We start from the raw sequence: 14,722 nt of genomic DNA on the forward strand, positions 1-14,722 counted from the left end.
TTTACCATCTGCAGAGTGATGTAGTGAGCTACCTAGAAGACTATTTTGGTTTCTTGTGGAGGGTTTTTTTTCTCTTGTTTTATTTTTTATATTTTTATTTTTGTTATTGAAGTACAGTTGATACATTAGTGCACAAGATAGTGATTTGAAAATTATGAAATACTCACCATAAAAAGTATGGTTACCAGGGGTCATTACACAAAGTTATTACAGTATTATTGACTATATTCCCTGTACTGTCCTTTTCACCCCTGTGATTTATTTTATAACTGGAAGTTTGTACCTTTTAATCATCTTCCTCTATTTCACCTGCTCCCCACCCCAGCAAACTGTTTTTGTATTTATAAGTCTGGTTTTTGTTGTTCTTTGTATTGTTTTTTATTTTTTAATATTTTTTAATGTTTATTTTTGAGACAGAGAGACAGAGCATGAATGGGGGAGGGGCAGAGAGAGAGAGAGAGACAGAGAGAGAGAGAGAGAGAGAGAGAGAGAGAGAATCCGAAGAAGGCTCCAGGCTCTGAACCATCAGAACAGAGCCTGATGCAGGGCTCAAACCCACAAGCCATGAGATCATGACCTGAGCCAAAGCTGGACACTTAACTGACTGAGCCACCCGGGTGCCCCTATATAGATTCTGCGTAAGTGAAATTATATGGTATTTGTCTTTCTGTGATTTATTTTACTTGGCATAACACCCTCTAAGCCCATCCGTGTTGTTGCAAATGGCAAGATTTTGTTCTTTTTTTTTTTTTTGTGGCTGTGCATATTCCATTGTATATATATATATATATATACAACATCTTTATCCACTCATCTGCCCATGGACACTTTGGTTGCTTCCATATCTTGACTATTGTAAATAATGCTGCAGTAAACATAGGGGTACATAGATCTTTTCGAATTACTGTTTTCATTTCCTTCTGGCGAGTTCTAACATTTTTTTCTATTTTTCCTGCTTTTTTCCTGTTTGATTCCAACAATTCTAGTGGCTGTTTCTTCCCGCCTACATACTTTTACCACTGTAATGACCACATGACTGTTATTTTTGTCTATTTTAATAACCAACGATAAAATAATTTGAATATTTAGTGTGTAGCTCATCGGGATTTGGGGAATTATGTTGGAGAACTTTTGAGTTTCTATTATCTCATTTTAGAAAGAAAAGAAAAAGAAGAAAACCAAAACTTGCTCTGTTTTCTTTGTATGAACACACAGACAGGTGAGAAAGGACATGGATACGTCGATCACACATGGGGTACATGATTTTAAACTTCATTACACATCTTTGTATTATTCGCTAAAGCAAGCATGAATTACTTCTGTAATTTTACACACTTGAATAAAGTAAGTTTAACGAACAAATATAGAAGCATTATGACATTTCCTCAAAACGTGAAGCGTAGAATTACCACGCGATTCAGCAATTCCTCTTCCGGGTGCATACCCCAAAGAACTGAAAGCAAGGACTCAAACAGATATTTGCACACCTGTGTTCATAGCCGCATTAGTCACCACCAAAAGGAGAAACGATCCAAATGCACATCAATGGAAGAACAGAGAAACAAAATGTGATTCATAGGTACAATGGAATATTATCCAACCTTAAAAAGGAAATTCTGACACATGCAACAACATGGATGAAACCTGAGGACACTGGGCTAAGTGAAAGTAGTCAGTCATAAAAGGGCAAACATTCCACTTACATGAGGTGCCTAGAGTAGTCAAATTCATAGAGGCAGAAGATAAAACAGTGGTTGCCAGCGGCTGGGGCAGGGGAAATGGGGAGTTACTGTTTAGTGGGTACAAGTTGCAGCCTGAGATGATGGAAGAGTTCTGGAGATGGATGGTGTGTGGTGGGTGGGCAACAACGTGAATGCATTTAATGCTGCTGAAATGTACACTTAAAACGGTTGAAAATAGTGCATTTTACCTCAGGGTGTTTTATGACAGGAAAAAAAAAAGACACCTCTGGTCTCATTTATTTTTGGGAAGCAAAGTACTAGTTTGTGGGTGTCAAGAACGGCAGGAATGAAAGTTGAGCCAACGAAGTAGAGAAGAAGGAAGAAGGTGGGAAGAGTACTGAAGGAAGGGGTGAGGCAGGCTCCCCAAACCTCTGCCTCTAGGACCTGTGTGAGGAGTTCTAGAACCACATCTCTGGGAAAGGAGGCCACAGACCCTGCCTGTGGTGAGCATCTGAGGGGGACCTGGCTGAGGCCTTTAACAATGCGGTCATCTCCTTGGCCGTGTCCCCCACACCAGGTTGGAGGAGGGGGGAGCAATTAGAGCCTGACCCTCTGAGATGACAGCAATGGCCAACACTGCTATGCCCCAATGCGCGTGTCTAGGAACTCCATTTTGACCCCGAACAGCGAAGACCCACAGGGCCACCTTCTTTCCACTTACAGCGTGAGCGCGCAGGGAGAAGTGTGGTGGTTTTGGAAGCACAGGCACAGGATGGATCCATCAGGAGGTGGTCTTGGAGTGGCAGGTGGTGGTCAAATCACGAAGGACATTGTGGGGACATCTCCCACCCTCCCGCCCCTGAAATCTTCCTGCTGTCCCACCACCTTCACCACACACACACACACACACACACGCACACCTCTGCCACATTTTCATGATGAGAGTATGAAATAATTGACTTCCTAGGTACAGCCTCTGTACCTTTCCACCCCCACCCCCCAGCACCCCATACAGTGTTCTATAAATATTGTCAAATATCACTTGCTCGTGTGGTTTTCAGTCCTGGCTTGAAAAGATTCCAAGCTAAGCAGCTCCGTCTGTTGCTTTTTATCAGAAAATATGATTAAGGGCCATCGTGTTCTTGGCTCCAACACATTCGTGTATTCATTCTTGTGTGTGTTCCTTCACAAACATGAAGCCCCTACTGCTAGGTACTAAGCTTGGTGACCCAGTGAATTATCAAGACATACTGAGGGAACCAGTACCCAAGACCTCCCAGATGTCCTGGTTAAACCCTTCATGGTGGACACAAGGGATTGCTAAGGTCCAGGGTGCGAAGGACATTTGCATATGGTCACACAGCCTATTATTGTTTTGTGTTTTTAAATTGTTTCCAGCTTTATTAAGATATAATTGACATATAACACTGGGTAAGCTAAAGGTGTGCAATGTAATAACTTGATATATGTATATATTGTGAAATGATTACCAAAATAAGGCTAACAAATTTATATCACCTCACATAGTTACAATTTTGTGTCTGGGAGTGGAGAGGACTTTTACAATGTATTCTTTTAGCAGCTTTCAAATATAGAATAAGTTTCTTTTTTAATTTTTTTAAAGTAGGCTTCATGCCCAGTGCAGAGCCCAACGTGGGGTTTGAACTTACAACCCTGAGATCAAGACCTAAATGATCAAGAGTCAGACACTTAACCAACTGAGCCACTCAGGCACCCCTAGAATACAGTATTTTAAACCATGGTCACCATGGTTGTACATTATATCCCCAGAAGTGTTTCTGTGTTTTCTCAATGATGATATACAAAGGAACACAAACATATGAAAAGAAACTCAACATTACTAATCACCAGAGAAATCCAAGTCAAAACAACAATGAGATATCCCCATGCCCATTAGGATGATTACCATAAAAACAAACAAACAAACAAAAAAAAACAAATGTTGGTAGAAAAAGTGGAACCCTCACACATGCTGGTGGGGATTGAAAATGGCAAAATCTGTGGAAAACAGTATGGTGGTTCCTCAAAAAATTAAATAATTACCGTATGATCCAGCAATTCCACTTCTAAATTTTTTTAATGTTTATTTATTTTTGAGAGAGAGAGCTTGCATGTGCGCAAACAGAGGAGGAGGCAGAGAGAGGGAGAGAGCTGGTCTGATGATTCTGCCCAGGTTTTGTGATGATCAAACAGTGTGTAAAATGTCTTTTACTCACTAAAGCAACTAAACTAGAGGGGTGCCAGGGTGGCTCAGTTGGTTGAGTGTCTGGTTCTTGATCTCAGCTCAAGTCTTGATCTCAGGTTCCAGGGCACTTCCCTATATCCTTATCACACATTCTCAGTTCTTTAGCTTAAAGAACTTAAAGGGTTGTGAGTTCAAGTCCTGCATTGGGCTCAGCATTTGACTTGACGGCAAATAAATAAATAAATAAATAAATAAATAAATAGTATCCAGGTCAAGAGAAATAATAGTTCAAATGTCTAGGTACAGATTCAGTCTCAGGCAGGATACGAAGTTTTAGGTACCACATTCTTATATATTTAATTTATGAGAGCAATTTAATGCCATTATAAATAAAGTTTAGAAAAGAAAATTAACCGGGGTGCCTGGGTGGCTCAGTCGGTTAAGCATCCAACCTTGGCTCAGGTCATGATTTTGCAGTTCATGAGTTCGAGCCCCGCGTTGGGCTCTGTGCTGACAGCTGGAGCCTGAAGCCTGCTTTGGATTCTGTGTCTCCCTCTCACTCTGCCCCTCCCCCACTTGCATTCTCATTCTCTCTCTCTCTCTCTCTCTCTCTCTCTCTCTCTCTCTCAAAAATAAACATTAAAAAATGTTTTTAAAAAAAGAAAAAAAAAATCAAGCATAATGCCACTACCCTAACATACTGTGGGGAACATTCAGAAGGGGAACTTTGCAGGTAGAAGAAGCAGCAAGTACAAAAGCCTTGAGGCATACATGAGCTTGGTGTGTTCAAGGAGCAGAAAAGGCAGTGCAGCTGGGGTAGCGGTGTTCCGCAAGATGATCCAAGTCTCATGCTGGAGATCTTGTGGGTGTCCATCCAGCTCACAAATCAGCAACCTTCCTTTTTCTGGTGATCCTTCTCTGAACACCCTACTCCCACATCCCCTCTGCAAACACACTAACCCAGAAGAGGGACCTGGAAGTAGGACCCGGTGTGTGTCAAGAGGGGAGGGGATGATGGATACAGTTGGGGCCTCTCTCCGAGGCATTTGGACTTGGGACAGGATAAGGGTCAAGCAGTCTCTCTGGAAAGTTCTGTGAGCGTGGAAGCTGTGGAAAAGGTACTATGTTCTCCACTTCAGCCGGAGGCAGAGGAGGCAGGTCAGTAGGAATAGCAGCAGGGATTCAGAGCTGAGTCAACAGTCAGCTTCTTGGTGCGTCCATCCTGACGGCGGGTTGGATTCCTGACTCAGGTTCACAGAGCACTTCCTATATCCTCATCATATATTCACCGTTCTTTAGCTTAAGCTGACTTGGGTCAACCAATAACAGAAGTGTTTTGAGAAAGAGTTCTGTGGTCAAATAATTTTGGAAACTGAGTTAAATAAAATTTAACAGCTTTTTATCTGCAGGAATTCTCAGAGCCTTTAATAGGATTGTGTACACCCAAAAAAGGAACTCTCCAAAACAAAACAAAACAAAACAAAACCACAAAAACCGTTAAGTAAACCACATTTCCTATACTGATTTCCCAGGCTATCCTGGGAAATAGCGGAACAATGTTAAGCTGGGAGGCTTTCAGCTTCCATTTTGACTGAGTCCTGGAAGGCCAGGAAGAATGGCTTGGAAGAATGATAGAGGAGAGCCCAACAGGAACCAACAGGAACACTTATTGAAAACACTCATTGCAGCAAAGAATTTTATCCAGGACAGGATAGGGACAGAGGGAAAGAGTATAGTTATCTTCTGGCTGTTGTCCATTGGGTCCAGCCATTCAACGAAACTACTGAAAGCTCGGAATCATTCCAGTGCATTTGTCACCTCCAAAATCACATTCCAGTGATGGATGTGATCACTCATGAGAACTGCCTAAAATGTATGCCATTCACAAGACAATTTACTGTCTGAAGGTGGAGACTGAGACTCCCCTGCTCACATAATTCAGAAACGATTAGGTAGAAACCATGGGCTTCACAACCGACCTCCAGTCACCCCAGGGCTTGCCCTTCATCTCCCTTGTGAACACCCACCACTTGCTGTGCTGGGCAGCCCAGAGCCTAGCAGGACAGCCTGGACACTGGAAACTCCCAGTCTGATGATGGGGGTGGGGGGTGGGGTGGTGAATTAAGATCCAAACTGACACACACACAGTGGGGAATGCAGGACACAGGGCATTGTGGGGGGCAAGAGGCACCTTGGGCTTGGCTAGCTTGGATTGGGGGCCAGGTCTAAGCTTTAGGGATGCCAGAGGAGCGGGCATCGATGCCGGGCTCTAGGGGCCAGATGGAGGGCTGAGTCAGACCCACTGTGGGGTGGAGAGGCCCGGCGAGCCGGTCCGTGGAGAGCCTCGAACGCCCAGCTCACAGCCCATATACTAGACTGCATATTATAAACGGGTGTAGGAAACAGGTTTTATGTGATGTTTACCCATGACAAGCCATTTGTCCACATGCCTCGGTGAGTCATAAACCGCCTGGGGCAGCACCTAGACCAACCAGGGCTCTACCCGGGCGTTGCAACTGCGCCCTTAGCTGACGCCTGCGCGGGACCTTGGAGTCGGAGGGTGCCCACGCCCGCTGGTTGCTCTTCAGAACCCCGCAGGAGCCCCGCCCACGGTCTGACCCCGCCCGCTTCCCTGGGCCCACCTCTAGGGGCGGAGACGTCGCGAGCCAGGGCTCTGGTTGGGAGTTGAGCGCGGCGGTGCCGCGTATCTGCACATCCCGCGCTCCAGGTGGCGGCAGCGAAGCCCTGGAACTGAGCGCCCAGACCTCACCAGCGAGTCCGAGTCCCGCAGGGCAGGTGCGGCGCGGCGGCCGGGTCCTCGCGCTTCGAGGACCGATGTGCCCTGGTGTCAGGACGCGTGGACCTGAGCTCGGGTGAAGCTCTGGGAAAGGGTAACACGGTGGCGACGAGATGCAAGCGGAGGAGCCCGGCGCCCCCAGCGCCCAGGGAAGCCAGAGCGCACCCAGCCCCGAGCCGCGCCTGTCCAGCCAGCTGCTGCCTGAGCTGTACACCTTTGTGGCGCGAGTGCTGTTCTACCTGGCGCCGGTCTACCTTGCCGGCTACCTGGGGCTCAGCATAACCTGGCTGCTGCTCGGCGCTCTGCTGTGGATGTGGTGGCGCAGGAACCGTCGCGGGAAGCTCGGGCGTCTTGCGGCCGCATTCGAATTCCTAGACAACGAACGCCAGTTCATTAGCCGCGAACTGCGGGGCCAGCACCTGCCGGCCTGGGTGAGCAGGGTCGAGGGGGGCTGAGGTGGGGTGGATGCCTTTGGAGGTTCGGAAGGAACCTACTGTCACCGGGGGAGCTGGGGGCGGTGCTCCACGATCCGAATACCTAGTGCCCCACCAAGCAGGGCGCACAGACCCCTCGCCGCGACGTCCCTCAGCCTCATACCCGCCCCTTGGTCTGGCAGCTCGGGGAGCGGGGAAGTTAGGTTTCATTTAAGGGCCAGAGCCTGGGAGAAAAGTTACGGGCGGGCCACACCCAGGGGGAAAAAAAAAAGGGCGTCTGGGACTTTGCAAGGTTACTCGGGAGGGAAGCAAAAGGCATTTATTTCTTCCACTCACCTGTTGATTCAAAGAAAGAATGCAAGGCGCAAAACGGATCCGCCAATGCAGCAATGACAGAAACTTCAGCCTAGTTGCCTCCGCAGAGGTCCGGACAGAGGGGGCGGGCTAGAGATGGGATTGAAGAGTGGGCTGGGAGGCTGAATCACGAGCTTCTCTCCCTGCCTCCGCCTGGTGGGATGCTCAGACCCGCCCGGACACACACACATATTCACATTCCAACTACACACCCCCCTCCTGGTGTGGAAGGGCCTGTATTAGGGTTTCTAAAACGCTTCTGGTCCTGAGAATCACCTGGCCCACTTAACAAAAACAAGTTCAGAGCCCCACCTGGCAACTCCCAGGTGGGGTTGAAGCACCTGGATGAATCTTGGGATCCGGTGAGTCTGGGAAATACTGGAAGAAGGGTGTTTGGTCCAAGGCTTGGTCTGCGGCAAACCTACCCCTCTGGGTGCTTCTCTGATTCTTCCAGACACACTCAGGCCCACAGTGGGAGATGTCCAGAGGCCCCCAGGCCCCTCTTTTCCTCTGGCCTGAGGCCCGTATTCTAAAATTCAGTCAGGCCATGACAGTAGCCTCCAAAGTGCTTGTGAGAAGAACCAATTAGAAAGATCTGTTTTATGTTTATCTTTAAAACGAGAGAAATTAAGCCTGACTATATTCGTTTGCTAGGGTTGCTATAACAAAATACCACAAACACATAAACACAAACCCAGTCACACAAACAATGGAAACTGGTCAAGACCAAATTGTCAGCAGGGTTTGCCTTTTCTGAGGCTTCTCTTTGGCTTGTAGATGGCTGTCTCCGTCATGTCTTCGTATGGTCTTCCCTTTGTATATATTTGTGTACAAATTTTCTCTTCGTTTTAAGTTTATTTTGAGAGAGACAGTGTGCATGTGCAAGCTAGCAGGGGAGGGGCAGAGAGAGAGGGAGAGAAAGAATCTTAAGTGCGTTCCAAGCTGTCAACACAGAGCCTGATAGGGGCTCTAATTCACGAACCGTGAGATCATGACCTGAGCCGAAATCCAGAGTTTCAAGAGTCAGACACTTACCCAACTGAGCCACACAGGTGCCCCCAAATCTCCTCTTCCTTTAAGGTCACCAATCACATTGGGTTAGGGTCCACCCTAATGAGACCTAATTTTAACTTAATCACCTATTTAAGGGCCCTCTTTCCAAAAACAGTCACATTCCAGGGTCCTGGTTAGGACTTCAACATATGAGTTTGGGGAATATGGTTCAGTTCATAACACTGATATTTAATATATGGATTGACCATACAGTTTTGTACATTGGTTTACATATATTGAGGGTGAGGGGGCCCAAACCTTCCGCTAAGGGTGCACAATAATCACAATGACAACTTTTCTATGGTAGCAGCCATGGGAACAGTATTTGCAGCCTGTCTCCCAAACTTGATTATCCTGATTGTTCTTTGGGGGCTTGTGATCCTGAAAGATGTGGACCCAGAAAGCAGGCCTGGGCCTATCCATGCTCCTTGCTTATTGTCGAGGGAGTCCTGGATGCCTGCCAGACTTTTGTTGTGACCCCATGGTGGCATCAATCCAAGAGGGGGGGCTTGTGAGTCCTCACCAACAGACGGCCCTCTCTTTCTGCCCCTTCTTGTATTAGGGAAGCCTCTAGACACTTAGTTGTTTGCAAAAGGTAATGTTTCCAAAACTGAGGCAAGAATCAGATCCTGTGGGGGCATTGACATGCCCCAACCACCATCACCTGCCCCCCCTGCACACGAACACCAGGAGCAACATGAAACTAGCCAACGGGGAGCTCAGCCTGATGGGTGAGACAACACAGGAAGCTACCTCATCTCATAAACCATACCCCAGGACTGACCCGGCTGGGTCTAGGGACACACAGAGGAAGGTGATGGTGTCTCTCCTTCCAAGAGGACAGTCTGGGGCAGGAAGTGGATGCATGTAGGTAATTGCCATAGAGGTCTCAGGGAAGTCAGAGATAGTCTGAACAGGGTCCAGTCAAGCGTTGAAAGCATGGAGCAAAGGACATCTGGCTTTGTTTCCATATCAAAATGTCCCCAGACCACAGCCTGTTGTTGCCTTGGCAGAGTCCTGGGAGGAGTCTGGCCTCAGCTTGCAGTCTTCAGACTATCCTGGCTTGCTTAGCTGGCCAGTTTGGTGAGCCAGGACGTGGATTACATTTTGGACTGAGGCAGTGGTGCTGCAAAGGGGATTCCAGGCTGGGGGAGGCTCTCGAGCACAGCATGGAGGCACGGAATGGCCAGTATATGAGGGAGCACCATATGGTTTGGATTGGTTCGGCTGGAGTGTGTGGTAAGGGTTGATGGACAGGGGCCAAACTGAGGCGGGCTTGGTGGAAGTTGGGCCTGATTCTGAAGGCCACAAGGAGCCTCTGGAAGGCTTTGGAAAGATGCTGTAAAAAGCAGCATGGGGGGGGCGGGGAGTGAAGCTGGAGAAGAGAGACAAGATGAGAAATTGATTTAAGCCAAGATGGTGGTACTGAGGACTGAGGAGGAGTACAATAGATGTGTAAGAGTGGGACTCTGGGTGCTTGGTGGCCTCTAGATTAGTGTGAGGGAGGGATCCAGGAATCTTCCAAGGCGTTTTCTAATCTGGGGAGCTGGGCATCTAGAATGAGAAGCAGGTCTGGGGAGGTTGGTCGTCTGCGTGAACACCTGTGTAGAGCACGCAACTAGATTCAGGTGTGGGCTTTTCGCCCTGCCTCCTCGGGAAGGTTGCCAAACCGGGAGATGATGTGGAAAACCTGGAAGCTACTTGGTTGCATACTCTCTCCCTGTTGTGAGGAATGCATACTGTTGATGAAGACAGAGACATGGCTCTGGGTACGGTGGGGGCAGCATGACCCTTGCCCACGATTTCACAGCACCAGTGTCTTTATCCTTATATATGGACCTTTCAGTGTGCCGTCCTCCCTGTTTTGAGAATTGACTTCTTGCACAGAAGTGGGGTCAATGGCTTATGACCTCCTTTGGTATCAAGAAATATTTTTACAAATTAACACATGGCATACCAATAGCTGGGGGGAGTTGAAGAAAAGTTTGAGGGTCTTGAAGGGAGGGTGTGGGGAATCCAGCCCACAGGCTGCTTGGGAAAGAGCACCTTGTTCTAATTTGCACCAAGCCCCTGTGAGCGGGTAGAGGAGGCCCAGGCCAGGCTGAGCTGGAGCCAGTCTCCCCTGCTGGACCACCGTGGGCATTTTTAGTTCTCAATGGAGCAATGTTTCCTGCCTGTGAGACTCCTCAACACACTGCTCCAAGCTGCTGCCCCCAGGGCATCATAAGAAAGGATCTTAGAGATTCCTTTCCCTGCCTGAGCCTCAGTGTGCCCACCTATGAAAGGAGGTTGTTTCTGGTCAAGCTTCATTCACACAGCTCTGCCCTCCCTCTGGGTCCCTTCCAGGGAAGAGAGAGCTGGAATAAAGGATTCTTCTGCTTTGAGAGGGGTCACCAGTGAAGAAGCCGTGGTTCCTCTTGGCTTGTGAACGTGGCCTGGCCACTCGGAAAGAGCAGGCCGAGCTGCCCCCACTTCTCATCCTCTGAACAGAGGAATGGCTGCCCCTCACTGTTCATGTGCGAATGTTTTTTTATACATCTTGCACACAGTTTTTAGATATATTTTTCAAGGAACGAGGAGCCTCTTCCATTAGCCCATCTTGCCAGGGCTGGGGACTGTGGACCGGATAGTGACAAAAGTGGAGTCCTTGCCGCTGCAGAGCTGGTGAAACCCCTGGTGGCTGCAGAGGGCAAAGCAAGCAAGGGGAACGGGTAGCACATGGCAGTGAGACTCCATCCCGGGCCCCTGGCTCTTTCTGGGACCTGCTCCTATAGGTCCTTAAGTTCCAGTGACCGCACTCCAGAAGCCATTTCCCTTCTGATCTTCATGCTCTGGGCTCCTCAAGATCCTTTGCAGGGTCCCTTCGATGCCCCGCTCCTCGAGGCCTGGGCCCCTGGTTGAAGCTTGGCCTGCTGCCCTCCTGACCTTGTGCACCAGATTTCTCCTTCGAGACCCCGTGCCCTTTCAGGATATTCATCAAGCCCTTGATGTGCTCAGTAACCTGATAAACCTGACTGGTTTATCAGAGGTGTGTTTTGCCCTATCACAACTGTTCTCTGTGTGGCGTGCTGAGGGAACCTCAGTGAGAGCCTTGCCTGGCTCCAGGTTTGGGGGATGAAGGCCTGAGACTGAGTAGAGTGGGGGAAGAACTACCAGAAAGCCTGGCATTTTGTCTGTCTGGGTCTCCTGTCTAGCCGGACTTGTTCTCCGTCCAGCTGATAGCAATCAGTTGGTAGCTTTGTCAGAGACAATTAACCCTCAGTATCTGCTGGGATGGGGGTGGGGGCTGAGGTGATGTGGTGGCTGGTAGGGACCTGGAGTCTGATGCTCATTCACTAGGGGAACTCGAGAAGGTCCCCTGTCGTCCCTGGGTCCCTGGTTCCCCTCTAAAAATGATGAGACTCCAGGAGATGCCCTCTGGAGTCTTTTCAGCTGTAGGAGTCTGTCATCATGAATCAGTCCCAAGTTGGCTTTTCTGTAGTGCCACCCACCCACAGGACCGGGTCCCGCAGTCTTTCTTGCCTACCCATCATCTAACTGGGTGCGCCCTGGGGACATCAGGTGAGGCAAGCACCAGGGAAAACTGTTCACACAAAGCTGTGAGCATTCCAGGGCTCCCGGCAGTGTCCCCAGGATACTGCCCTCCAGGCCTTCCTGTGCATCATTCAGGTTGAAGACCAGGGTTGAGTGCTTTGCTTTCCTGGGGCTGAGTTTGACATTCCTTCTGTGGGTGGAACAGCAGTCTTCCAGAGCCCAGGTGCTCTTGGTCTGTCCCATTCTGATACTTTTGTTAATTAGAGGAAGTAAATGCAATGACAGCTCTGAGCTGGGCTGGCCACTCAATTGAGCTCAATTCTTGGAGCCAGTGCTGTGGGATCTGCTTGGAGTTAGGGGACTTACTTGTGGGGTCGCTGCAGTCCCGTGAGGTCATGCATATGGCTTGGAGTCAGGCTTGTCCTCAGGAAGGAAGAGGCACAGCATGATTTAGTCATCCCCCTGAGTCTCTGCCCCACATCTTAGTGATGCTTTATGAACTTAGCATGTCTCGGGCCATGGCTGGGCAATTAGAGAGACAGAACGTGGGCGTCTGCCCTCCAGGCCCAGCACAGGGATCTTAGGCATCCATGTGTTCATTCCTATACTCAGTCAGGAATCATCTATTGAGGGCTTGCAATGTGTCAGGCATGGTGCTGCAAGCTGACTAATGATATGAGTGACACCTGGTCCCCGCCCTCAAGGAACCCCTGGTCTAGATGGTGATTCAGACCCGCTAGAACAGCCTTTCCTGATACAGTGTGATCAGTCCTATGAGGTGGCCGCGCAAGGCTCTGAGAAAGCCTGGGGGAGGGGATCTAGCCCAGGCTGGAAGTGGCCCACGAAGCAACACTTGGGTGATGCTGGCTGGGGAAAGGGATGGGGACTGTGGGTACGTATGGTCACTTGAGCTCGTAATCTCATTCTGGGGTGAGAAGATTCTGGGACAGCAACTTGTGATACCCTAACTCACACGAGGCTGGCCGTTGCTTTGTGTAGAAGGGGCTGAATTTTTCTGCGACAGAAGTGTCCACAGCAGTCTTGTCTCCCAGCTAAGTACCTGAGGACCTTAGTAATGGGAAGGTCACGTGGTAGACAAGGATCAGGGCCAAGCAGGGGACAGCCATTGCCCTGCTCCTCTGTTGTGGCCCCCTGTCCAGCGGGCAGGAAGTGTGAAGAGCTGCTCACCAGCTTCCATGGGTCTCCTGGCCCTGGCCTGACAGCAGGTTGAGCTGGCACTTGAGTGGGAATGTTCCCAGTGACACCGGGGGGGACCGTTGGAGGGTGTGAGCTGCAGCCTGAAGGCCACAACCCAGCCACACAAAGGAGACTCGGCCTCGCCTTCCCTTCCTCCTTCCTGACCCTCCTACCCCTCCCTTCAGTTATTTCCTGGGAGAGTTCCAGGGGTTTTTCATCTCAGGAAACCTAGAGCTTGTAGCCCCAAAGTGTTCACATGTGCCTGAGGAAAGTTATTTCCTTCTTCCTCCTTCTTCACTGCAAATAATGAAGAGTTAAAAGGTGTTTTCTGTCCCAGTGGGGACTATTAAAGGGGAAGGGAAAAGCCCCATTCTCTTTACCCTGCCTTTCAAGCCAAGGGTATGAGAGGTGACCCACTCAGGCCACACCGGGAGTCAGGGCCCAGCTCCTGCAAGCCCTCTCTCTCTAGGAACTCAGGGTGGCCGCTCCTGCCCGTGAAACCCCATTGCAGGGTGCCAGGACCTCCAGACACTCAGAGGAAAGAGCCAGGAAAATACAGGATGTTTCAAGACCCCAGAATCACTCACTCCATTCCTTTGCCCATGTCATGTTTACTTTCTTAAGTAACTGGTTATAAAAAGTGATTAAAAATCTTTTTTTCTGGTTGTCAAGTGGAAGTATTCCCATCGTAGAATATTTGGAAATGGCCTAAAAGAATTAGAACCAACAGTCCCTCCACCCAGAGATAACATTATTCTATGTGTGTGTACTTCTTTTGTATAGAAAGTATACAAACATGGTTTCTTAAAAAACTTGCACCCTCTTTTTTCTTTTTTTTTTTTGTTCTTAACATTCTATAACATTCTTCAAAAACATGCTTAAGGATTATGATACCCTTAATGTGAATATACCCTACACTGCTTAAAAGATTGCTCTAGCATTGATTATCTCAGTTATTTCAGGTTTGTCCTACTCATGTGGCTAGCAGAGGTGGGGGTGTTTCCTGTGTCTGTCTGGAATTTCTCCCTCTGACCTGCCAGGGGCTCCCTTGTCCTTTCCTTCAAGTCCAAGCTCAGGCTCCCCACTCTCAGACACTGCTCCTCAGGCCCCTGCAGCACCTGGAACCTGTGTCACCCCACTTCCTTTCTGGACTTGCACCTACCTATTTTTGCATCTGACTTTTCTTCCAGACTGAATGCTCTTCCGAGGCAAGGTGTGTTTCCTGCTCCGGTCTGTACCTGCAGTTCCTCAGTTGGTGCCTAGTACATAGTGGGCTCTCGGTAAAAATCTGTTCCTCACATGCCGCGTGAATTTTAGTCTCAAGTTTCTCAAGTTCCTTACTATAGATTCCTACATGTTAAACTGATAGGTCAAGGCTTTGGGAACAACTTAAAGATTCTCATTCCCACTTCACTGTGGCCTTAACAGCATCGATACTACATTTTTTACTCTTTTTTTTTTTTTT

General features: G+C 48.7%; 1 protein-coding gene across 1 annotated transcript in view; it reads left to right on the top strand.

Moving 5' to 3' along the window:
- Positions 1–6,592: 6,592 nt before the first annotated feature.
- ESYT3 (extended synaptotagmin 3) overlaps positions 6,593–14,722 on the top strand; it is a 50,823-nt gene continuing 42,693 nt past the window's right edge. Inside the window, exon 1 of the mRNA XM_030330435.2 lies at positions 6,593–7,116. Within this exon, the coding sequence (XP_030186295.1) occupies positions 6,799–7,116 (318 nt within the window). The 5' untranslated portion in view covers positions 6,593–6,798. The remainder of the gene's footprint in view (positions 7,117–14,722) is intronic.

This window comes from Lynx canadensis, chromosome C2, assembly GCF_007474595.2.
Source record: "Lynx canadensis isolate LIC74 chromosome C2, mLynCan4.pri.v2, whole genome shotgun sequence".
NCBI classification, from domain to species: domain Eukaryota; kingdom Metazoa; phylum Chordata; class Mammalia; order Carnivora; family Felidae; genus Lynx; species Lynx canadensis.